General features: G+C 40.8%; 1 protein-coding gene across 1 annotated transcript; it reads left to right on the top strand.

The window, feature by feature from the left end:
* The first annotated feature begins 9,216 nt into the window (after positions 1-9,216).
* LOC108443963 (histidine N-acetyltransferase-like) lies at positions 9,217-16,371 on the top strand. The gene is made up of 4 exons (XM_017724888.2): positions 9,217-9,506; positions 12,292-12,497; positions 14,832-15,050; positions 15,370-16,371. Exons 2-4 carry the CDS (start codon positions 12,300-12,302, stop codon positions 15,952-15,954), a joined length of 1,002 nt encoding a protein of 333 aa, XP_017580377.2. The 5' UTR covers positions 9,217-9,506; positions 12,292-12,299; the 3' UTR covers positions 15,955-16,371.
* The last annotated feature ends 9,517 nt before the right edge of the window (positions 16,372-25,888 follow it).

A 25,888-nucleotide genomic window follows, 5' to 3' on the forward strand; every position in this document is an offset into this window, starting at 1 on the left:
AGAGCCTGGACCTGCTTCCACTGCTTGCTGTAGAGGTCTTTGACGTTGTACTCTCCTGGTGGTGGGGACACTGGATCGATCTTCTGTGTCAAGAGCATAGCAGGTGTCAGAAGAGTGGGCATGTCTGGATCAGAAGAGACGGGAACTAAAGGTCTGGCATTCATTATGGCCATAACTTCGGACATGAGCGTGACCAGAACCTCATGAGTCAGATGGAGTGTTTTTGTCTTAAGCAGCAGGGCATCCAGTATTCTACGAGCGACACCGATCATCCGCTCCCACACTCCTCCCATGTGTGAGGAGTGGGGAGGGTTGTATGTCCATGTGCTGCCTCGGTCTTCAAGATAAGTTGTCAGTTTGGGGTCTTCAGAGTTTATTTTGAGCTCCTTGCATGCCCCAACGAAGTTCGTTCCTCTGTCAGAGCGGAAGAGATGAACAGGACCACGGACGGCCGTGAATCTTCTCAATGCATTTACAAAGCTTGAGGAAGACAGAGATTCAAGCACTTCAATGTGCACAGCTCTTGAAACTAGGCAGGTGAAGATGACTGCCCAGCATTTATCCTCTGCAATGCCACCTCGAGTTCGTCTTGCACTGATGATCCATGGGCCAAATACGTCGACACCCACATTCGTAAAGGGGGGACCCGGGTCGAGTCGTTCAACAGGTAAGTTTGACATTTTTTGTTCTTCAATTCTTCCTCTTAACTTCTTACAGATAACACATTTATGTATGATGTTTGACACCAGCCTTTTGCCTCCAATCAGCCACAGACCAGCAGAACGGACAGCACCTTCTGTCAGATGTCTGCCCTGATGTGCGACCTGTTCATGGTAATGCCTTACCAACAAGGTAGCTATGTGGTGCTTCTTTGGGACAATGATCGGGTGTTTCTCTTCCCAGGGTATATCAGCCAAAGGAATGCGCCCTCCAACTCTCAGCAGACCATCTGCATCCACAATGGGGTTCAGCTTCCTTAGCGGACTGGACTTGGGGACGACATTGCCCCTGGAAAGACATTTAAACTCTTCTGCAAATGCATCATGTTGAGCATTTCTTATTATTACGAGTTTTGCTTGTGTCAGTGCATCCGTCTTGCTGTTTGGACGTTTCAGGCAGGATCTGGCTTTGTTTAGGAGCTTGGCTATAGCCCTACTGAGTGTCCTCCAACTGGAGAAGTATTCAAATCGGTGTGACCCCAACTCACTTTCTGAGGCACAGGTTGTGAAAGCTGCAACCTGTTGCGGGCGTATATCTTCATCTGCATCAGGGTTTATGAGCTCAAATGTCTCTGGTTGTGAGCAGGTGCCTCTGTACAGGAAAGCTGGGCCTTTAAGCCAGTTGGTGTCTTTCAACACAGCTGTTGCCACTGAGCGGGTCCCATGGTCTGCAGGGTTGTGTTCTGAGCTGACAAAGTGCCACTGTTCAGGGCTTGTGGACCTCCTAATGCGAGCAACTCTGTTGGCTACATATATATAAAATCTTCTGTTTGTGTTGTGGATGTAGCCCAAAACAATCCGACTGTCAGTGTAGAATGTGGTCTTGTGGATATCTATGTCCAGTTCGTCAGTGATCAAGTCTGCCATTTCAGTGGCCAGGACTGCAGCACAAAGTTCCAATCGTGGAATGGTGTGCGGAGGGTGTGGGGCCAGCTTTGACTTGCCCATGAGGAATCCAATGTGATTGTTTCTCTCCATGTCTGTTGCTTTGAGGTAGGCCACTGCTGATATGGCCATAGTGGATGCATCACAGAAGACACTTCTTCTCTTGTCTTCTCTGTGGCTTGCAGAGCGCAGAGAAATGGGCACATAGGTTCTGTCAATTTGAAGCTGTTCAAGATCACAAAGTGAGTTAGTCCATAGTCTCCACTGTTCTTCCTTCAGCGCTGGTAGAGGATCATCCCATTCAGCTTGTTCGGTAGACAGCTCTCTGACCAAAGCCTTCCCTTGGATAGTTACAGGAGACACATATCCCAGGGGATCATAAAGTCCATTAACAGTAGACAAGATTCCCCTTCTAGTGAATGGCTTCTGTTCTCTGGATACGCGGAAGGTGAAAGTGTCAGACTGTAAATTCCAAGTCAGTCCTAGAGTCCGTTGTAGTGGCAAAGGGTCTACAGTTAGCTCCACTAGGTTTTTGGCCCTCTCCTCTGGGGGAAAGGTGTCCATCACAGCCCGACTGTTGGATGCTATTTTGTGTAACTTGATGCTTGACTCTGCTAACATTTCCTTTGTTCTTTTCAGGACCGAGATGGCTTCGCCTTCAGTGGGAAAAGAGGAAAGCCCATCGTCGACGTAGAAGTTCCTCATAATGAATTGTTTAGCTTCAGCACCATGTTCTTTCTCACCATGCAGGGCCGCTTTTCTCAGGCCATATATGGCTACTGCAGGGGAGGGAGAATTCCCAAAGACATGCACTTTCATGCGGTACTCAGTGATCTGCTTGCTTGGGTTGTTATCTTCAAACCACAAGAATCTCAGAAAATCACGATGTTCTTCCTGGACGGTGAAGCAGTAAAACATCAGTTGAATATCCGCTGTCACTGCTATGGGCTCTTTGCGAAAGCACATGAGGACTCCCAGTAAGGTATTGTTCATGTCGGGCCCTCGAAGAAGAACATCATTGAGGCAAAGGCCCTCGTGCTTGGCGCTAGAGTCAAACACCACACGGATTTGGTCTCTTTTCTGTGGGTGATAGACACCGAAGATTGGTAAGTACCAGCATTCTTGTTGTGGTTTCAGTGCTGGAGCAGGCTCTGCTTGGTCTGCGTCAAACATTGCTTGCATGAATTTGAAGAAGTGTTCCTTCATGCCTTGTTTCTTTTCCAGCATGCGGCGCAGGGACGTGAGGCGATTGATGGCGTGTTGTATGTTGTTGGGTAGACGCGGCCTGTTTGGTCTGAAGGGCAGAGGTGCTACCCAGCAGTTTGCTTCATCCATGTAAACCTCTCTATCCATGAGGTCAAGGAAAAGTTTGTCTTCAATAGACATGCCAAGTTTGTCATCATACTGTGTTCTTTGAAATGCATTTCTGCTCAGACCGTCTACTTCGTTACTGTGACTGAATGTAGAGACACTTGGAAAGCTGTGGGTAGGCTCAAGGCTGTCAATCTTCTCCTTAACAACTAGGCTGCTGGTGCATGGGCTGAGAATGGAGTGGCGCCCACACGCCAGCGCACAGGTTCTGAAGACGCTGACACCAGTTGTCTTGTGAGTTCTTCCCAGGCACACGTCCCCGATAATCACCCATCCAAGGTCAAGCCGCTGGGCGAACGGTGAGCTGTGAGGGCCGTTACACTGTTCTCGCACCTTGTGCACCTGGATCAAGTCCCGTCCGAGGAGGAGCAGAATAGACGCGTCTGGGTCTACAGCTGGGATTCTATCCACCAGGTGCTCAAGATGAGGATGATGTCTGGCTACCTCTGGCGATGGTATTTCAGACCTGTCGTCTGGCAGCATGTCACATTCAATCAAGGTAGTTAAGGGAATTTGAGTGTTGCCATCTAGCGATTCCACGATGAAGTTGCTGGCACGTCGTCCTGCAGTCTCGAACACCCCCGAGCATGTCCTTAGAGTGTACGTTGTTCCTTCTCCTTTAATGCCGATGTGCTCAAAGAACTCTGTTCTGCCCAGTGACTTGTTGCTTTGTTCATCGAGAACTGCATAGGTCTTTATAGCTCTGCCTCTTTGTCCTGCAGGATACACAAGCACAAGCACAATTTTGGAGCATGACCTTGAGGTGTTAACACTGCCACAGACTTTTGTGCATTTGGGATTCACTGATGGGACAGCCTTCACTTCCTGTCGCTGCTCCCCGCCATGGTCTGTAGAAGCCTGTTGCACCTCAGCTTTCCATGGGGCAGGCCCAGGATGCAGTGCTGAGAGGTGTTTGTCACTGTTACACTCCTTGCACTGCACAAGCATGACACAGTCTTTAGCCACATGGGTAGATGATGCACAGCACCTGAAACAAATGTGTTTTTCCTTCAGATATGCTTTTCTTTCATCCAGTGTCTTGTTTCTGAAGCCGCGGCACTTTCTCAATGGAAGTGGCTTGTTATGTAGCGGGCACCATTTATCAGGATTATCATCAGGTTGGGTTGCAGTGATGCCGCTACTGCCATCGCTGAGCTGAGACTTCAGTCTTTTTTACAGCAACTGATGTTCTCACCTGGTTACTGATTAGGCTGCTCTTTTCTGTCTTGGCTACACACCATGATCCTGTTATGCTGGCGAAGCTGGGGTCATTGCGTGTTTTTGCTTGTTCACAAATGAAGTTTACAAAGACTGAGAATGGTGGGTATGGAATCCTGTGTTGTTCTTTGTAACGTGATCCAACAGTAATCCACTTTTCTTGTAGGGTGTGTGGGAGTTTCTGGACTATGGGGCTGACTCCGCGGGAAGTGTTAAGATATGAGAGGCCAGGTAAGTACCCATCGTCCTTAGCTGCTTCGAGCTCCATGAGAATGTCTCCAAGTTCTCTTAGCTTGTGATTATCCCTGATTGAGATTTTGGGGAAATCTTCTACCTTTTTGAGGAGGGCATTCTCGATCACTTCCGGTGAGCCATAAACATCTTCCAGTCTCTGCCACAACATCCTGACACCTGAAGGAGGATTGTGAATGTGTACTACTCTGATCCTTTTAGCTTGCTCAGATGATGTTGGCCCAAGCCACTTGCACAACAGATCAAGTTCCTCCCTAGCAGAGAGCTTTAGGTCATCAACTGAGCTGAGAAAAGATGTCTTCCAGGCCCAATAGTTCTCTGGCTTGTCATCGAACTTTAGCAGGCCTGAACTCACCAACTCACGTCGCATCAGGTACTTCCCTAGGTCACTTGTAGCCGCTGGACTGGATGGGTTGGTGTACATAGGGAATGAATGCGTTTGGTATGGCTGAGGAGGCTTGTACTCGTTGCCGATATGGTTCATGTTAAGCGGAGGTTCCCTGCTGCTGTATGGTTTATTCTACCTAGTGCTAGTGTGCTGTTGTGAAGTCCAGGTGGTTTGTCCTCTGGACAAGTGATGTGGGGCTAATTCAATAAACTCATGGTCACTGACTTCAATTGATGGCATATCACCCTGATTCCTGTAGCTCTGAACACCATTGTCCATGGTAGGCTGGCACACTGGTGAATGTGAGGTCATAGGTGGTTTTGCATCCGGAAGTGGGGCTGCGAATGAGTTTAATGTGTTGGCTGTTACACTCTGATAGAACTGGTGGCCTGGCTGTTGAACAGGCATCTGCACTGCAGCATTTTCACCATGTAGTTCAGCTGGGGTCTGAGGCAGCATGATGATTTTTCTTTGCTGAGGTGGGCTTGTATATTCATATTCTTCAGCAGCTGCCTCTAATATTTCAGCTTCTGCTTGTGCGGCTGCGGCCGCTTTTTCCATTCTCAATTCATGCAAGTTAGCTTGAATTGTAGCTTGCTGCTTTAACATCTCTGCTTCTTGTTTAGCGAACGCCAGCTCTGCACGTACAGCTTCGGCTTTAGCTCGTGCTTTCAAGGCGAGAGAGCTAGCTACAGACAGTTTGCTGGTTCGTGAGCAGCTGGATACTTGTGATCGCGTTTCCAGTTCCTCTAAATCCACATACTCTTTGTTCTGTGTCATGATGGCTGCTTGAGTTCGTTTTCTACTCACAGTTAGGAGGATCTCTGGCCGCTGGAAGAGGTGCCTTTTTACTATTCTGCCCCTACTCTTGTGTGTGTGGCTACAAGCTCGGCAGATAGACAACAGGTTTCCCAAGAAAAGCCGGATGCCAAAATTCTCTTCAAGCTTTACTTAAGATTCACTGTAAAACTGTAAGCAAACATACAAAATATATCCTTGTTACATTTATTTGCGTGGTGTAGTTACATGACACTGTACATTTAAAAGAACAGAAACCGAATCGTTAGCTTAAGGCTAATGTCTATGGAAAAGTCCATATAGATGCTAGCGATTAGCGTTTGCAAATTAACTTGAGACATAGAACTTATTTTCGTTCATTAACCAAGGTTTACATCAGAAATAGTCTCAGTATAAGGTTATACAGCAACTGAACATAAAAATACTCACAGGCAAATGTTTTCCTGGCCATAAAATTCAGAGTAAGAACCGTGACTGTTTGTTTTCCTCATACAGCCTGAACTAACCACAGGAACACTGAAAGTGCAAATAAACGCTGCTGCGACAATCTTGACCACTGGAGGTCTCCCTTTTGCCCAATGTTAATAACAGAACATCACACTTTGTATGTTTTTTTCATTAAATATTTAATTTTTATATCTGTTGAGTGAACATTAGGCCTTTGAAAATGAATGTTTAAATAGTAGTAACAGTTCTAGCCTACGTGTCTCACTCATACTGTCCTAAAAGCACAACAAGTTCATTATGGACTATGTGGGACTTACATTCCCTTTCTGTAATAATTTAATTCGAAGCTCTGAATTTTAGGGGGTAACAAAACAGAAAAAATATGAATCTAGCTATGTAGCTCATGATTACACAGGATAATACAGAATAAACAGTGGTGCACGCAGCTGTTCAAACAGCTGTTAGCATTAGCTGGCTAGTTAACATGGTTATAGAAATGTACCTCACGTTTTTTGTCATGGTTCAGAAAACGGACAAGATGAAAAAGAACCATCTTCATGCAGTTCAACATGATCATGTGATGTGTTTTTGCCTTTTGATTGGCTGTTTTGAAATGGTTTGCAAGATGCTTTAAATTATGCAACTCGAGTTCAATTTAGTTTCATGTAGGTCTTCATCAACTAAAATTGCATAAAAGCTTTCACAGTGTAAAGCCTGCCAAAACTAGTGTAGGCTGATTAGGTGGATATATGTAAATGAGTTGGTTTTTCGTGACATCACAGAAACAATGTATTCAAAACGGGCTGTTTTTACACCACAGTTTCCACATATGGGCCAAGTGGGAAGTGAATAGTATGTTTGAATCTGTAACAATGTTTACATATCAAACTCAAAAATTCAGTTTTCCATTATATTAGCTCTTAAATATTTATGGCATCTTAACCATGACTGTTGGCTGCAACTCCAGCTTGTCTTCTCTCTGTCCCTCAACAGGCGTCTCTAACAGCAGTGTAAATATCAGACAGAGGCAGGAGGGAGATCGCCTAAACGTCACCTGTGTCCTGTTTGGTAAAGAGAATCTAACCCAGGTCACCTGGGAGAAGCTGCAAGACTCGAATCGCACCAGCATGGGTGTATTTCATCCCCACTATGGCATCCACATAGAATCCAGGCAGGCCGGCAGAGTAAAGATCGAGGGGACTCAACGTCCTCTTGCCTACTCGTCTCTCTCTGTGGAGCTGGAAGCTTTAAATAAGAGCGGGCAGATCTGCTGTGTGTTCATGACGTTTCCTTCAGGCAACCTGAGGCAATGTGCCAAGATCGGTGACAGTGAAGAAATGATTGACAGCAGTGCCACAAAAAGTATTAAGACTGTTTTGTACACACTCCCTCCTCTTTAATACATATTGTCACCTAGCATTTGAGCTGTTACTTTTGCAAAACATTAGATTATATCATTGATGCTGTTACAAAACCTTGTATTTCTGAAACAGCAAGTGTAGAAGAAAGAATAGCATTCTTGACTTTAATTCCAAGTCATTTTAGACTCATGAAACATTTACACAACATAAGGGTCAGCTGGTATTTTTAAAACCTATGAAGTTTTGAGGTTTTGACACGATAGTGGTGATATAAGGTTGAGGCTGGGGAAGGTTGTAATACATGGTAAGTGGTAACACCCCCAGTTTCATCCGTCATAAATAAACTGCTGGTGTGGTAAAATCATTTATATACAAACTCAAGCCCTTTATGTGACATAGTGATGTGCTTATGCAACAAAATCTGAGTTTCTGTGCTTGCATTGATAGGTTAATACACTAGATCATCTAAATCAGCATTTTCTCTAGTTTAATTTGATGTGTAAAATGTACGTTACTTTCAAACATATATGTTAAAAAAATCTATCGGTGTCACCAGGATGGAGAGGCTTGTAAGACACAATGTAATGTAGGGTGACTGACAGACTCACTTACATTTGTGACATGAACTCATTTGAGTAAGGTAAACCAAGTGTCCTACATCATCTGCAGCTTCGTTTTCTGTCCTACATTTTTCTTGTATTTCATCTTTTTCCTTGAGGTTATTGATATTGATTTATGCACCAAAAAGCCATAATTCATTCTAATAAGTATAATAATTTTCCAACCTCTCTATCTCTATGATCAGACGGGCTGCTTTTGTAACTGTATCTTTAAGGTCATTTATATATATATATATATATATATATATATATATATATATATATATATATATATCCATTCTGATGGGATGTCCTGTATTGTGCAGTTTCAGTCTGTTTTGAGGTCCCTCAGTTCAGAATTGGTTTCTAGAAAAATAATGAGTTCATTACATTTATGGAAATATCTGACAAGTCACCTCCCATTCTACTGGCAGAATGGCCACTAGAAGGTCTGCAAATGAAATTAAACTATCATGTATACACACAGCTGTATGAAGTGTTTACAACCCTCCCCGGTCTTCCCTACTACACTGTGCATATTTTTAGTTAGAATACAGAATATTGAGAAGTCACTGTGTGCGTATGGATGTGTACAGCCCTGATTTTCTCTCTATACGTTTGTGTGTCTTTGTCCAGCTGCAGCACATGGTGCCAAACATGAGCTGGGCATATTCGGACAGCTGGGAGCAGTAATAATCGGCTCCATTCTTTCCCTCCTATTCTTCATCACCTCTTTCTACTTTTGTCACAGGTGTTGCTGTAGAAGGTAGGACCACATTTTCACTCCTTTTGACACAATACAGTATTAGCTTCTAATTTTGCATGTTCTCCCTGTGTCTGCGTGGGTTTCCTCCGGGTTCTCCAATTTCCTCCCACAGTCCAAAGACATGCAGTCAGGCCAATTGGACGTGCTAAATTGCCCCTAGGTGTGAGTGTGTGAGTGACTGTCTGTGTCTGTCTGTCTGCCCTGCGATGGACTGGCGACCTGTCGAGGGTGTATCCTGCCTTCCGCCCGAAGACTGCTGGGATAGGCTCCAGCATCCCCCCGCGACCCTGACGGAGAAGCGGCTTAGATAATGGATGGATGGATGGATGGATGGATGGATATCTGTGCTGAAAGCGCGAGCTGCTACCGTAAAACGCGGTTTAGACGCGCACTTAAACCTTTAGTGTCGACCGAGCTTTTTCTAAGTGCACATGGCCTGACCACAGTTGGCTGTCGACCTTTTGGGTTCATCGTTTTACCTCAGAGTGAAAGATTAACGTGCCTAAAAATACCAGCTGCACAAAAATAAAAGCCAGGCGGTTTACAACGGACGTGACTGTCGAGAGAGCTGCTGTGTTTGAGGTTAATGAGCACCAATAACCGCGGGGTGAAGTTCATTTGGACGCAGCTCTTCCTCCACATCGACTGAACCTGTACTGTCTGACCAGCGTGAGGTCCAGGCCACTTCAGTCGAGTCACGAGGTAAGTTACTTCAAGTTTCAAGATTATTTGTCATTTGCACAACATGTCAGGACATTTATGCATTGAAACGCTTGTGGTGAGGCTCAGATAATCACTCTACAGAAAGTACGTAAATAAAAGTAAAATATAAAAAACAAATTGAAATATACACAAATATACACAACATATAAAGAGAATATACACAAAATATAGAGACAATATACGTTTTAAAGTGGCTTCAGCAGACTTACTATCTGAACTGCAGTGAGATCTAGGCTTATAATAAATGACTCCACTCAAACTATCACAAACTATAAAAATAGACTTTATGAGTTTTGATTGGCTCGATACAGTCGTGTAGGCTGCTGAATTAACAGTATTGTTACAGGTGCATTGACTCATGTGAAAGTACTTTTCCAAAATGAGTGACAATACAAAAGTACCAGGTCAGTAATGAAGCACTGTTATTGAGCCTCAGTTCACAGAGGAACTGAACCACCCTGCTGAAAAAAATAGCTGGTTTTAGTTGGTCATCCTACATGGCCATGCTGGTGGACCCACATACACAAATGCTGGTCTGTGCTGGTGACCAGCAGTGCTGGTCTGTGCTGGTTTTTCTAGCAGACTTTTCTTAATTTTCCCATGACTTTTGACTTTTAGTCTAAAATAAAATGATAAACCTCAGAATTCTGAGGTGCGACCACTGTTAAAGCTGTATAGATGCAGATGTCAATGTACAGTAATGAAATGAAACATGTATAAGGATTAGGGACTGAATAAAGAAATAGGAACTTAAGGTTAGTAGTTGAAATATAACTAGTAAAATGTAGATTACTCACAAATACATTTGAGCAAAACTAAAAGTATCGTTGCTTGAAAATACTCAGACTTTAGTGTATGTAGATAGCAAGCATGTATCGGTTCACTGGCTTGATAAAGTTGGTAGTTTGCCACTGCTGGTTGACCCTCGGACAGTGGTGGACACTAACTAAGTAAATGTAATTCGTTACTGAACTTAAGTAGTTTTTTCTGTATCTATACTTTACTTAAGTATTTCCATTTTGGGTGACTTTTTACTTTCACTCCACTACATTTCAAAGAGAAAATATCTGACTTTTTCCTCCACTACATTTTGAGAAATCTGTCGTTCCTTTTGGTTTCTGTGTGTATAAAAATGTAACATGTCAAAACATAAGAAGTGCAAAGCAAGAGCACCAATCAGGGCACAGCGGTCACTTTGTTCTGAGCTTGTTTTGACCTGTTGGTCATACCGACCCAGTGCAGCACACAGTTCAACATCAGTGCAGCAGTGTAAAAATTTGGGAGCACATATGTCACCTAAATGATGAACTAACCTAACTTTGTGTAAATAGAGCACAATATAGAAATATGTACACACATGCAGTCGTGACTGACATGTTTCTTTTTTTCTGAATTCATACAAACACTTTGAGTTTATAGTAAATTAGTTTTGGTTAGTTTATGTTTATGAAGAGACCTACAGATCAACACAGTAAAGGAAACTCTTTTGTGAACCTGAGTTTAAAGCAAGTTTTTATTAAACTTATAAGTTACGAAGTAATTTTAAACTGAAACTTTGCTTGTTTGTAAAAGTGATTTCAGAGCCACTCGGTTCTCCCTGATGGAAACGGTTTTGTGTTTTGTGCTTATGATCACTTTAATAGACGTCAGCGTCACTAATTAATGACGTTCTATTAAAAGACTGGTTTACTAAGAGAGACACTGGAGGATTTTCACCTAAAATGAGCTCAGCAAGCAAGTCTTGTTATAAGAGTGATAACAGGACATTAGAGCCATAATCTTTTAGTACTTTTACTTTCGATACTTAGGTACATTTGAAGCCAAATACATTTGTACTTTTAGTGAAGTGGAGGTCTAGAGTAAGGACTTCTACTTTTACTGGAGTAATATTTTACCTTGGGTATCTCTACTTTAACTCAAGTGCATGATTTGTGCACTTTGTCCACCTCTGCCCTCGGACTACCCAGATTATTGTCCTGCATACACGCCCTAGTTTTTAATCTCCTCAAACAGATTTTAAATGCACAGTCTTATATTTTGAAGACTAAATTAAGAAAAATTTTACCAACTTCTGAGAGTACTAAAAATATTAACGACTAGACCTAATATAGAATAATTTTAATGTTGATAAAAAAATGTTGATTATAATGAATAATAATGTTGCTGCTGAAACAGTGCTAGATTACAACTAATTTACAAAGGGTGATGAAAGAAAAAAATGGAGGGAAAGTAAATTGGGCTACGAGTGGAAAATGAGCGATGAAAAGTGAAATTTTGTTTTATGCTCTGCTTACCTGTTGGTGGACCGGCCACAAAACGCTGAGCAGTGGGCCAACAGTGGCCTACTATCCTCTTGGGTATCTGGGTAGCTGAAAAAATATAACTACTTACTACACACCTTTGTACAGTATTACATTCAGAATAGGATTATAGGTTTTGTCAGAATATATTCATGCTCACCATTTACAACAAAGGATAAATGGACTTCATCAGCATTTGAGCTTGATTAGCTAATATCAGCCTTTGTAGCATTACAATTTCAGATCAGTAAGAACACGTATTCACTATTTGTCAACAGTTTTATTGCACTCTGTTTGTCATTCTTCTCTATATTCTGTTATAATGAGCATGGCTACTGTGCCATGCTTAGCATTTTATGTATATGTGTAAATTCATTGCCATTAGAAAGCCACACATCTGCTTATAATGGAAAAGGACTTCTACTGCTTAGCTGAAAAGAAACATCCTAATTCTTTGTCCCCAGAGAAAGCCATGGAATGTGAAATGGGAGTGTGTTTGGGAGAGAGTGATGGACTAACGTTTTGGCTGGCCAGAACACAGGACTATGATGAGGTGATGGCCATATCGAAAGGCGTCTATGGAGGCATAGACTACCTACCTCATCGTTATCACAGCTGGATGACCGAGCCGAATAGAGTCACCATAATCGCCAGGAGAGATGGGAAGCTGGTAAGACATGCTAGGATAATTAAGTGGTTTCCAAGCTGCTTGTGGAATTACAAAAAATATGATCTATTCCATTTCGATGCAGAAAAAAAGTTGTATATTGTCTACAGAAGGGCTTCTATAGAGATTTATGGATAAGGGGGCTAAGCGTTTAGTAAGTGCATCTTTGGGCATGCTCCCCTAGGAGGTTGTCTTTTAATGGCCCCAAAATGTCTGTTTGTCACGAACCTGTAGAGTAGCGGTAAGCAGAAAATCTACCAAACAGTGGCTGTTTGGTCAAGTTGGTCACACAGAAGATTTCTTCATAGTGTGTTAAGCAAAGATCTTTTACAACTTAATTACCTGCTCAGATCAAACTACTCAGATCAAACTAGATCACCTACTCAGATCAAACAAAGGTATCCAATTCAAGTAATGCTGTCTTCTCCACCTTAGATAAGCTGCAGGTCCTAAATATGTTCTGTAGTTGCACTTACAACAACAACAACATTTATTTGTGTAGTGCTGTTTTACAGCTAGTGCTGTCCCAAAGCAGCTTTACAGAAAAGCAGTTTATGGAAGGATCAAAAGAATATAAAAAAGCAGTTCACTTACATATTTCATAGTCTAGGTGACCTGGTTGGAGTGACATTTGACAGCACAAAAATGTTCTCTTTTTATTTAGTGTCACAAATTAGCACATAATACTGACTAACATTTGACTAACATTTATATGAATAATATGACTAACATTTCTATAAATTCAGTATATATTTTTACTTATAAGTTTTAACAATACTTGCTTTTGTCTTGATCGCTAACCTTTTTCAGCTCTGTCAGACTCCTTCAATTTCTTAGTAACATGTTATTTTTGTTAAACTCAGATTTACATGGTTCAATGAGTTCATTTTTCAGGGATAGTCAAAACAATATATAGCTAACACTGGTGTGACTGTTTCATAATACTTAATAGAAATATGACAACAAATATCTGTAAAGTTTGTAAAGTAATCTGTAAAGTTTCTTAAAATTCTTAAATGGTTGGCTCTTCAGCTAGCTACCATTCATGCTTTATAGCCTATCCCCTTCCTTTACCACAGTTTCAGCCAATCCATACTGTAGGTGTAACCTGTAACTACTTACTGATTTAGACTGTATATTATATTTTTTGAATAAGGCCAATATTTATAGTAGGCTGTATAATACATTTATTTTAAAAATACAAACCCAATTACCAATGAAGTTGGGACGTTGTATAAAGCATAAATAAAAACCGAATGCAATGATTTGCAAATCTTTTTTAGCCTATATTCAATTGAATACACTACAAAGACAAGATATTTCAAGATGTTCAAACGGATAAACTTTATTGTTTTTGCAAATATTCACTCATTTTGAATTTGATGCCTGCAACACGTTCCAAAGAAGTTGGGACAGGGCATGTTTACCACTGTGTTACATCACCTTTCCTTTTAACAACACTCAGTAAATGTTTGGGAACTGAGGACACTGATTGTTGAAGTTTTGTAGGTGGAATTCTTTCCCATTCTTGCTTGATGTACAACTTCAGTTGCTCAACAGTCCGGGGTCTCCGTTGTCGTATTTTGAGCTTCATAATGCGCCACACATTTTCAATGGGAGACAGGTCTGGACTGCAGGCAGGACAGTCTAGTACCCACACTCTTTTACTACGAAGCCACGCTGTTGTAACACGTGCAGAATGTGGCTTGGCATCGTCTTGCTGAAATAAGCAGGACGTCCCTGAAAAAGACGTTGCTTGGACGGCAGCATATGTTGCTCCAAAACCTGTATGTACCTTTCAGTATTAATGGTGCCTTCACAGATGTGCAAGTTACCCATGCCATGGGCACTAACACACCCCCCCACACCATCAGAGATGCTGGCTTTTGAACTTTGCGCTGATAACAATCTGGACAGTCCTTTTCCTCTTTGGCCCGGAGGACACGACATCCATGATTTACAAAAACAATTTGAAATGTGGACTCGTCAGACCACAGGACACTTTTCCACTTTGTAGTGGCCTTTGTAGTATATTCAATTGAATATAGGTTGAAAAGGATTTGCAAATCATCGTATTCTGTTTTTATTTATGTTTTACACAACGTCCCAACTTCACTGGAATTGGGGTTGTAATAAAATGACACAACTGAATAATAAAGAAATTATAAATAAATGCAAAATACCATTAATGATTTAAATTAATAATGGACATTCATTCTGGAGGGCTAAATAATATTTAAGGAGGGCTAGTATTGTGGAGTTTTCAGTATTGTGACATGTTCAAAGTTTTTTTTTTTTTTGGAAAAAGAAAAGGAAATGGCCTCTGTTTGACTGCAGGTGGCACTGGAGTCTGGACTGGTAGTAGATGGGGGCACAACAGAGGTGGTGACAGGGCTACGGGTGTGTCCGAGTGAACGAGGTCGTGGTCTGGCTGGAGTGATCCAGAGAGTGACTGACAGATACATTAAGCAGGTTTACCCAAGTGTAAATATCAAGCGGCTAACAAGAAGTGATGACCCAGGACCTGAAAAACTATTCACTGTTCTGGCTCGACGGGTGAGTTAGAACACGTCCTTATGCACAAATTCTATAGAGTTCCCTTTACAGACCACACTAAAAATTACAGTACTTCTCCACATTGTCTTTAGTCAAATCTTACTTGTTAGATGCTTCACCATTATTGGTAAGATGACCTTTAATTTCACTCATTTTAAATCAATGAGCAACATTTTATGTATCATAGTCTTCATAATATTGGCTCTGGCCAAACATTTTTAAGATACCAGCATAGATCCACTTAGTTCTTTCCTTCTGTACAGCTGTTTTTTCACACATTTCTCTTGCTTTTATATATCTCCCTGGGTCTGTGTTTTAGGCCGTGCTGTCTTTACAAGGAAAAGCTGAGACCTTTGATAGCTTTGTTTTAGGCCTGAAAGCAAAACTGGCCAACATGGAGAAGTCAGGTGAAGTCACAGCCACCTCCCACGAACTAGTTGTTCTGAAGGACAGTCATCACCTGAAGGCCTTACTCCTAGACCCTGACCTGTCGTCCAGATTGCAGCTTCCAGGAGGTGCCATCATCCAAGACTGGCTGCCTCTGAAGCCGATGGAGAGCAATTTGGAAGTCTTAAGAAGAAGTAACCTTTCCTGGTTAGCTGACATTTCCAATGATAAACCCACATTCATGAGCTGTTGCACACCTCCCTACCCTGTTCCATTTAATGGAGGGTCTTTAAGGTTGAACATAGATATGTATGGAGAAGTTCTTTTCCTGGCAATAAAAGCAATGATAATCCATTTGGAACAGGTAAGGGAGCAGATTTACGGAGGTGTGGTGGTTCATATCTACATACCTCATAGTCTATGGGAGGGCATGAAAAAGTTCTGTGAGGGAGATGAGGGAGTGAAGCAATACATGGATTTCTGGGAGCAGCTGTTTCTGGAGAGAGAGTTGTCATGATGGGTAGAAGAAGACAAAAAGAGTATCAGATACATCTTTGAGAATCTCAGGGCGAGCCCTAAACATTATTGGGAAAATCTAAGGCGTCACTTAGATCAGAGGGTATTAAGTAGCAGTATTTTTAGCAAGTACAGTTAATTGTGTCACAGCAGATATTTTGTGCCAACATCCAGAAACATGGTTGCTATGGTATATGCATATGATAGGAAGTCTTTTGTATTTATAAGCATATATTTTATACAAAAGCATTTTTAATGGCTTAGTCATCCTGTAATTACCTGCATATTAGGCATTAGTGGTTTTGTTAAAACTTGATGAAAAAAGCAGACACACTAAGCTCTATTCTTTATCCACATAAAATAGCAACAAATGCTTTATAGAAATGTTAGTGCATTGATATTTCTTTGTTCACTAAAAAGAATTTTATATAATATTCATGATTTTATAATAAATATTTACTTTATAAAATGCTTAATGTAATAAAAATAATGTTGTAAAAATACAGTTCAACCTGTTTTATTTTAAATATAATTATTGTCCACTGGTATAACTGTCTGGGGTAATAATCCATATCTTCAACCTACTGTAATTTTAAGAAGAAAAAAAATGGTATATAAATGGTGTATATATATATATATATATATATATATATATATATATATAAAAAAATAAAAATATATATATATATGTGTGTGTGTGTGTTTGTGTGTGTGTATCTGTATCTGTGTGTATGTATATATATATATATAGTTATAGTCATAAGTTCACTTTATGAAACTCTAGGTTGTAGGTCTTCATGGTTATCCTTTACATAATCATGATGGATTGCATTATTGATTTATGATGGCATTATGCAGATGATTACTGAAAAGGGTCTTTTTAATCCAGGAAATATGGAAGACCAAGAGAACAAGATAAGTTTCTATTATTTTATAGCTTTGTTAGAAATTAGACCCATCCTTTGGTGTGACAGTTAAAAAGACACATTGTTATTACTTAATTTGACAAGTAATGAAAACATTACAGGACAAAGCAGCTTCACATATAATTAGGCCAAAAATCAAGCATTTATTGGAAAATGTCTGCTGCTGTAACAGCCATGTGCTACAGTGTAATATGAACTCATCAGGCCAGAACACACACCATGATAAATGGCTATAAATGTAGTTGTTATCATGTTTATGATATCAAATAATAAGTGTTTGTTTTTCCATGTTGATTAGGTTTTGTTTAAATGTTTAAATGCAACAAATAAAATATGCTATTTTGTAAGCCTGTGATTCAGCTAGGTGGTTTGAGAAACAAGCAGATTATGACCAATTAAGAGACTAGAAAGTTGGATGAATTAAAATTTTCAGCAATAAAAGTGTGTTTGTGAAGTGACAACTATGGGGGTCCTGACCTTTGAAGAACAGGGTGAAAGGGGCCTAAACAAATATGCAGAGAAACAGATGGACTACAGTCTGTTATTGTAGAACTTAACACCTACACAAAACCCATCTGAAGCTGTGATTGCTCAGAGCACACAATAAAAATATTGTGATTGGTAAGATGGTTCATTCGCATATAAGAGTATTGTGTAGTCCTAATGACTACATATTAAAAAAATAAATTTTCTTATTGACATTATTCCTTCCAAAAATGGTTAAATGCACCTAAATAAAAAAATATTGAAAAATAAAAAATAATATTAATATAATGTGACGTGATGTTATGACAACTAATCAGCCTAATACTTGGAAAGTTTTAAGAAGTATTGGTTCAGTGTTGTTCAGAATGTGTTTGATTTACAGAAGATATGAATGAAGGGTCAAATTAAAAAACTTGCCTTTTCATTTGGTGTGACATAATGTCACGTGGCTTCAAACAAAAGAAAAATAAAAGATGTTCTGATTCCTGAGAAAAGCGCAGAATTGGAATAGTAATCATTGAACACAATAAAAGAAAGTTGAATTCTATCAAATTCTGCATGCACATGGCACCAGGACACCCTAGGCCGCAGTTCAATGATTGACTTTGTAGTCATGTCATCGGACTTGCGGCCATGTGTTTTGGACACTCAGGTAAAGAGAGGAGCTGAGCTGTCAACTGATCACCACCTGGTGGTGAGTTGGATCAGGTGGTGGGGAAAGAAGCCGGTCAGACTGGGCAAACCCAAATGGGTTGCTGGGAACGTCTGGCAGAAGAACCTGTCAGATTGATCTTCAACTCACACCTCCATCAGAACTTTGACCAGATATCGGGGGAGGTGGGAGACATTGACTCAGAATGGGCCATGTTCCGCTCCTCCATTGTTGAAGCGGCTGACTGTAGCTGTGGCCGCAAGGTAGTAGGTCCCTGTCGGGGCGGTAATCCTCAAACCCGGTGGTGGACATCCCAGGTGAGAGATGCCGTCAAGCTGAAGAAGGTGGTTCCATGGTTGGCCTGTGGGACACCAGAGGCAGCTGGCAGGTATCGACAGGCCAAGCGATCTGCGGCTTCAGTCGTCGCCAAGGCAAAAACTCAGGTGTGGGAGGAGTTTGGTGAGGCCTTGGAAAGTGACTTTAAGTCGGCTCCGAAAATATTCTAGCAAACCGTCAGGCGACTCAGAAGGGAAAAGCATTGTGCCACTAGCACTGTATATAGTGGAGATGGTGTGCTGCTGACTTCGACTGAAGACGTCATTGGGCGGTGGAAGGAATACTTTGAGGACCTTCTCAATCCCACTGACACGTTCTCCAGTGAGGAGGCAGAGTCTGGAGACACGGGAATAGGCTCGTCCATTACTGAGGCCGAAGTCATTAAGGTAGTTAAAAAGCTTCTTAGTGGCAAGGCTCCAGGGGTGGATGAGATCCGCTCTGAGTTCCTCAAGGCTCTGGATGTTGTGGGGCTGTCTTGGCTGACACGCCTTTTCAACATTGCGTGGACATCGGGGGCGGTGCCACTGGATTGGCAGACTGGGGTGGTGGTGCCTCTTTTTAAAAAAGGGGACCGGAGGGTGTGTTCCAACTACAGGGGAATCACACTCCTCAGCCTCCCTGGTAAGGTCTGTGCAGGGGTACTGGAGAAGAGAGTCTGGCTTATAATATAATATATTCAAACCTCTGATTCAGGAGGAGCAGTGCGGGTTCCGCCCTCGTTGTGGAACACTGGACCAACTCTTCACCCTCTCCAGGATTCTGGAGGGCTCATGGGAGTTTGCCCAACCAGTCCACATGTGCTTTGTGGATCTGGAGAAGGCATTCGACAGTGTTCCCCGGGGTATTCTGTGGGAGGTGCTTCGGGAGTACGGGGTACATGGCTCTTTGCTACGAGCCATTCAGGCCCTGTACAAACAAAGCAGGAGCTTGGTTCGCATGGCCGGCAGTAAGTCAGACTTGTTCCCAGTGAGAGTTGGACTCCGTCAGGGCTGCCCTTTGTCACCGATTCTATTCATCATTTTTATGGATAGAATTTCTAGGCGCAGTCAGGGGACGGAGGGTGTCCGGTTTGGTGGCGTCAAGGTCACATCGCTGCTGTTTGCAGATGATGTGGTCCTATTGGGGACATCAGGCCATGAACTTCAGCTTTCGCTGGATCGGTTTGCAGCCGAGTGTGAAGCGGCCAGGATGAGAATCAGTACCTCTTAATCCGAGACCATGATTCTCAGGCGGAAAAGGGTGGAGAGCCCTCTCTGGGTCTAGGATAAGGTCTTGCCTCAAGTGGAGGAGTTTAAGTATCTCGGGGTCTTGTTCACGAGTGATGGTACAAGGGAGCAGGAGATTGACAGGCAGATTGGTGCTGGGTCAGCAGTGATGCGGGCTCTTTACCGGTCTTTACGGGTGTCTGGACTCTCCCTTAGAGATAGGGTGAGAAGTTTGGTCATCCGGGAGGGACTCGGAGTAGAGCCGCTGCTTCTACACGTCAAGAGGAGCCAGTTGAGGTGGTTCGGGCATCTGGTTAGGATGCCTCCTGGACGCCTCCCTCATGAGGTGTCACAGGCAAGTCCACCAGGGAGGAGACCCTGGGGAAGACCCAGGACACGCTGGTGTGACTATATTGCCCAGCTGGCCTGGGAGCGCCTCGGAATCCCCCCGGAGACCTAGTGGAAGTGGCTGGGGAAAGGGAGGTCTGGGCCTCATTGCTTAAGATGCTGCCCCCGTGACCCGAACCCTGGAGAAGCGGAAGATGATGGATGGATGGATGGATGGATGGATGGATGGATGAAAAAATCTATAAAATAAATGCCTCAAATTGAGCACAATTTTTGATTATATATAAAAGACACAGTGATTTTGAATAAGCATGTTTTTGTGTTCATTTGCTAATCTCAAAATTAAATATCTTTAGGGATGTCACACCATTGGAGATTTTGTTGAGTATCTGCACTTTATTAAAATATTTGCATGTATTGAAAGCTAGCAACAGCCATACAGCTACAGCAAATTGTCAGACTGGTGTAATGGTGTAGGAGTTGTATACTTCATCAACCACTGTAAGTCACATTAAGTGAAATACCATCTAAACAAGCGTTCTTTATCCAAATAAATAATAAACAGACAGCAGCGACTGTAGGCGGATAGGCCTAGCTCCTAAGTGGCAAGAAATTGATGGAAAAGGTGATGGAGTAAAAAGGAGGTTAACAATGTGGAAAATCAGCCTCTTTTTCCACCACAGCTATGCGTAACTGCCTTTTAGCACAGAGCAGTGCACAAAAAGTCCTTGGAGAAAATGTGTGATGTATGTAAAAGGAATCAACCGGTAGAGCCAGGAATTTATTCACTGGAAACATATAATAAATTTGGCCTTTTCCTTTATCTTGTTCTTTCCTTTGTTCCCTTCACTTCCTTCATATTATATTTTGTCCTGTTTATAGCTTCACTCATTCACTGTCTTGTTCTTCACATTCTCTGATTTTTCCCCTTGCCAGCACAATACCTGTTTCTGCTTTGTTCTAGTGTTCTCTTTCCATTGCCCTCCATCTTTTCCTTTCTTCTCTTTCATCTGTTTCACATTACTCCTGTTCTGCGGAATCACTTGGTTTGCCATTACATTCGTTTAGCTTCAATTTAGTCTCTGGAATGCAGTACCTCTAGCCAGACCTTATTACCAGATACATACACACACACACACACACACACACACACACACACACACACACACACACACACACACACACACACACACACACACACACACACACATTATCATAATAACCACGAACCCCATTAAACTCACTAATGGAATCAGCGGAAAGCTCTTGCATATTATTTTGTATTTGTCCAACAGCCACAGAATGTTCGTCAGACTTATATATTTAGCACGCTTCACATTATAAAAGATTGTTTTGACCTTTACCTCACCAGATTTCGACAGACAGATAATCCAAATCATTATACCTCTTTCATGAACATCTGCACTATGACTGTCTTCTGACAGCTTTTGAATTTGCGTCAGAATGCTAACTGCCACTGGACATTTACCCTGTGACCACATGTCTCATCATCAGCTATTACACAATACCTGCTCTCAGTGAAATTACATCTCGGTGCAGAATACTAATTGGAAAGTGAGAATCTAATATTAGCAATGAATGAACTAATAGTGGCTAATTTGCGAACAAATGAGCAAGGTTAAAGCCATTTGTCGTATATTACTCTCATGACAACTTGATTGATTGGTTTATTCATTAATCAAAGTCATTTCAATGCACAAGCTTCATACAGCCTCAGCAGGGAAAAAAGGATGCTTTGTTTTGTGCCTAATATTCTGTAGAAAGCTGCATTGGAATTATATGGCTTTCAGAGCAGATTCTTCACATCAGTTTATTCTTTTATGCAACTTACACAAACCATATAACCTGTTCTGTTTTCTGTGTAAATTGGTGTGTGGATTGGGGTGTGCTGATGGTTGTTGATGATTGTTTTACTGCTGGCTGTGCAACAAATTGTCCCTCTGGAGTAATACATTTTACCTTGACCTTGACTTTAGTTATAGCTCAACCTTTACTATCCACAATCACTGTACAGTATACAGTATATGTGTTTTGGCTTAACAAAAGCTTAAAATCTTTTGCATTTGTGGTTTAACGACCCTTTGCTCTGTGCCTTTTTGCCCCCACTACACAACTGACCCAGCCAATGAGGCACTGGTTAATTAGTTAATGAGGTAAATCAGGTGAGTCTGACAAGCCAAGTCACAAAAAACATGGGTAGTGTTGGGTCACCATAACTGGGATAGGAACCCCCTGTGGTATTTCAATCAGATATCTGTGCTGACTGACGAATCCACTGACAATAAGGAAGTGAAAAACATCTTGTTTTTAAAATACTTAAAGCAAGTGGACGCATGTTAGGAACTCACTCACTCAAGCACATTTGACAGTCTGAAGTCACTTTTGTGTGCACTAAGAGAAGACATACTCATGTAGAGCCAGGATTTTTAAAAAACAAAATATCGTCCTTATTATTTTAGATATCGCCCTACTCAGAAGTGCCAAAATTCCCTAATATGCAATATTTCTTATATATTTATTTCTTCTGAATGTACTGCTTTAGCAAACAGATAAAACAGTAATACAGAGCTTTGAACAAAATAAGAAATGCATGGTTCTGAAAACATGTTTGAAGCATGGATAAGAAGTTGAAGCATGCCGGATTCTACTTAATTCTTTCCATCAGGCACCAACAGACACAAACTGTTTCACTTTGAACTTCTTTTCTATGAATGAAATGCAGCACAGTGGTATGCCTGCACAGTAATGACAGATGCAGTCAGTATGCAAGGGAGGTCTAGTAGTAATATCACAAAAATCAGTCTTCTTTGAATTACATGTGCAGGCCTTGCCAGGAGAAGCACAGAGAAGCCTTTTCACATTTCTTGTGAATGAAATGGTAATGCCTGAGGCAGGCAAGAAGAAAACAACCAACCAAACACAAAATGTATGAATATTTTTGTGAGAACAATGGACATAACCTGAGACCAAATGTAAAGCAACTATATGAAAGCTGTTCCACTTTTGTCTCTCTTACTCTTCTGCTTTTGTCGTTGCTTATCTTTGGCTTGCTTTGGCTACATTTGGAAAATAATGACAGAAATCACATTTTATTTATTTATATTCCAATTTCCAACAGTGATTAAGTACAAGTTATTTCTTTTTCAGGAGATATTTCTGAGAAGATATTTCCAGGATAATCCAGGAAGGAATCAGGAAGGAAATCTAATAGAAAATAAGTGAAGAATCTGGGCTGTATAACAGAAATGTCCTACTTTTTTGTTTTAAGATCTGACAATTAAGACAAGATTTTTCATGAATTTGTATTATAGACGTAAATCTTATTTTAATTAAGGAATCCTGTCTTAAGGGGCTGTGTGACAGAAACCTCTTAAGTCTGAAGCTTTATCTTATCTTTTTAGTCACCATGACAACTTCAGCTAGAACTGAATTTAGAGCAGAAGCTATTAAAGAACAACAATTAAGTTCATAATCTTATTCTAACTCAAGATAGGAAAACAGTATTACAGAAACATCCTAACTAGACAAAATGTCCTTTTCCTTTTTCCTATTCTGTCCTAAATTTAAGACAATCCCAGAGGTGTCCCATTGTCTGTTTAAACCACTTGTTTCTATTGTTTTATGCAGTGACATTCAGAACAGTTCACTATAACTATGTCATGGTGTCATGGTGACTAAACAGACAAGATTTTAGAGTTAAGAGCTTTCTGTAAAACAGCCACTAGTGGAAAAAAATGGTTACAAGTTACAGAGAAAATTGGACTCCTGATAACCAGGCAAGACCTGGTAGCCAATCAAAACTGTCCACATCAGATAAACAGTAGCTTTCATCTTTGAGATAGAGGGGAAAATCAAGCTCCATTCTTGTTTCACATCACCAGGTGTTTCTGTCCATCCTTCCACTGTAAGAAGTCAACTCAACACTATGAGTCTGAAAGGATCAGTAGCTGACAAGAAGCTGTTGAACAAAGGAAATAGACTACGAAGAAGAAAAACTGTAAATCAAACAAAGCAACTACTGGTGTTTTCAGAACAATTTACTGACCACCACAAAGTGCAGACCTCAACATCACTGAATATGTATGTTACTTTGTGAGAAAAAAGGAACCAACTTCTAAAACTAAATTTAAGAGGTGTGGTAAGGAAGTAAGTCTCTTGAAAACAATAGAAGCTGTGATAAAAGGCAAAAAAGACATTAAATGCTACAACCCCATTTCTAAAAAAAGTTGGGACACCGCACAATGTAAATAAAAACAAAATGCAATGATGTGCAAATCATTTAAACTTTATATTTCTTTTAAAATAGTAGAAAGACAACATATCAAATGTTGTTTTTTGAAAAATAAATGCCTATTTTGAATTTGATGCCAACAACATGACAGGGCCAAGCCCAAAAACCAGTATTTGCTGGCTGTGATCTTCACGCCCTCAGACAGCACTGCATTAAAAACAGATATGATTCCATAGTGGAAATGACTGCATGGGCTCAAAAACATTTCTGAAAATACTTGCTATGTAAACAGTTTGTCACTGCATTCACAAATGTAAAAACTCTAAAATACAAAGAAGAAACTGTACATAAACAGGATCCTGTAATGCTGCCACCTTCTTTGGTCCCGAGCTCATTGAAAATGGGCTGAGGGGAAGTAGAAAATTGTCCTGTGGTCTTTTTGGAAATCATGGACACTCTGTCCTCTGGGCTAAAGACCATTCAGCTTGTTATCAGACCACAGTTTAAAAGCCAATATTCATGAGGGTATTGGGGTGCATTAGTGCACATGGCATTGGTGATGTGCACATCTGTGAAGGCGCCATTAATGCTGAATGATATGTATATGTTTTGGCAACATATGCTGCCATCCACACAATGTATTTTTCATGGATGGCCTTGATTATTTCAGCAAGAAAATGTGAATCTACATTCTGCATGTATTACAACAGCATCACTTTGTTTTAAAAGAGTCTGGTTGCTAAACTGGCCTGTCTGTCAAGTCCTTTCACCACTGATAACATTTGGCGCATTATTAAATGAAAAATATGACAATGGAGAGCCTGAAATCTTGAGCAGTTGAAATCTTATATGAAACAAAAATGGGAAACATTTCACTTTGAAAGCTGGTCACCTCAGTTCCCAAATGCTTACAGAATGTTTTTAAAAGAAGAGGTGATGAAACACAGAGGTAAACATGCACCTGTCCTGACTTTTTTGGAACAGGTTGTTGGCATCAAATTCAAAATGGGTATATATTTTTCAAAAAACAATCAAATTCTCAGTTTTAACATTTGATATGTTGTGTTTGTACTATTTTCCTTTAAAAATATGGTTTACATGATTTGCGTATTGTTACATTCTCTTTTTTATTTACATTCTTCACAGCATCACAACTTTTTTTGGAAATGGGGTTGTAAAAATGTTTATATTGAATTGTCGAGGCATACATTTCAGTTAAACTTTTTTTTTCACTTTTTTCCTGATGCTGAAAAATGTATTACTTAAAAAAGGTGGTCTCTGGTGTCTGCATATTATTGTACATTGTACATGATACATATACACAATTCATGTGAATCACATTTTTTCACATAGTAATATGAATTGTGTATATACGTCACATAGTTTACAACATATAAAACATACAGTAACATCATATTCAAGCAAGTTTTTTTTTCAAATGCAGCACAAAGAAACCAAGTATAGGATGTGTGGCATGGCAGAGACCAGGGTCTGTTTTCACACAACATCTCAGGTGGTAGGTATGCTGAACTAGAATCAGACCAAGATCATCATAAATACAAAGGAATCTGATCTGACATTAGTCCTTTATATTTTTCTACATCCATTAAATAATTTAAAAAAATCAAAAACTGTTTGGAAAATAAGATCTTTCTATACTAAGCTACATTAAAAATGAAGACTCCTGTCTTTGGAGATACTTGTTTTTCTTTGGGCACTGACGTGGAGGC

This window comes from Pygocentrus nattereri, chromosome 2 (assembly GCF_015220715.1).
Source record: "Pygocentrus nattereri isolate fPygNat1 chromosome 2, fPygNat1.pri, whole genome shotgun sequence".
Taxonomy (NCBI): Eukaryota; Metazoa; Chordata; class Actinopteri; order Characiformes; family Serrasalmidae; genus Pygocentrus; species Pygocentrus nattereri.

Coding starts and splice junctions, on each gene's coding strand:
- LOC108443963 (XM_017724888.2), top strand. CDS start 12,300: ATGGAATGTGAAATGGGAGTGTGTTTGGGAGAGAGTGATGGACTAACG. Junction 12,498..14,831: donor CCAGGAGAGATGGGAAGCTG/GTAAGACATGCT, acceptor GTTTGACTGCAG/GTGGCACTGGAGTCTGGACT. Junction 15,051..15,369: donor TCACTGTTCTGGCTCGACGG/GTGAGTTAGAAC, acceptor TCTGTGTTTTAG/GCCGTGCTGTCTTTACAAGG.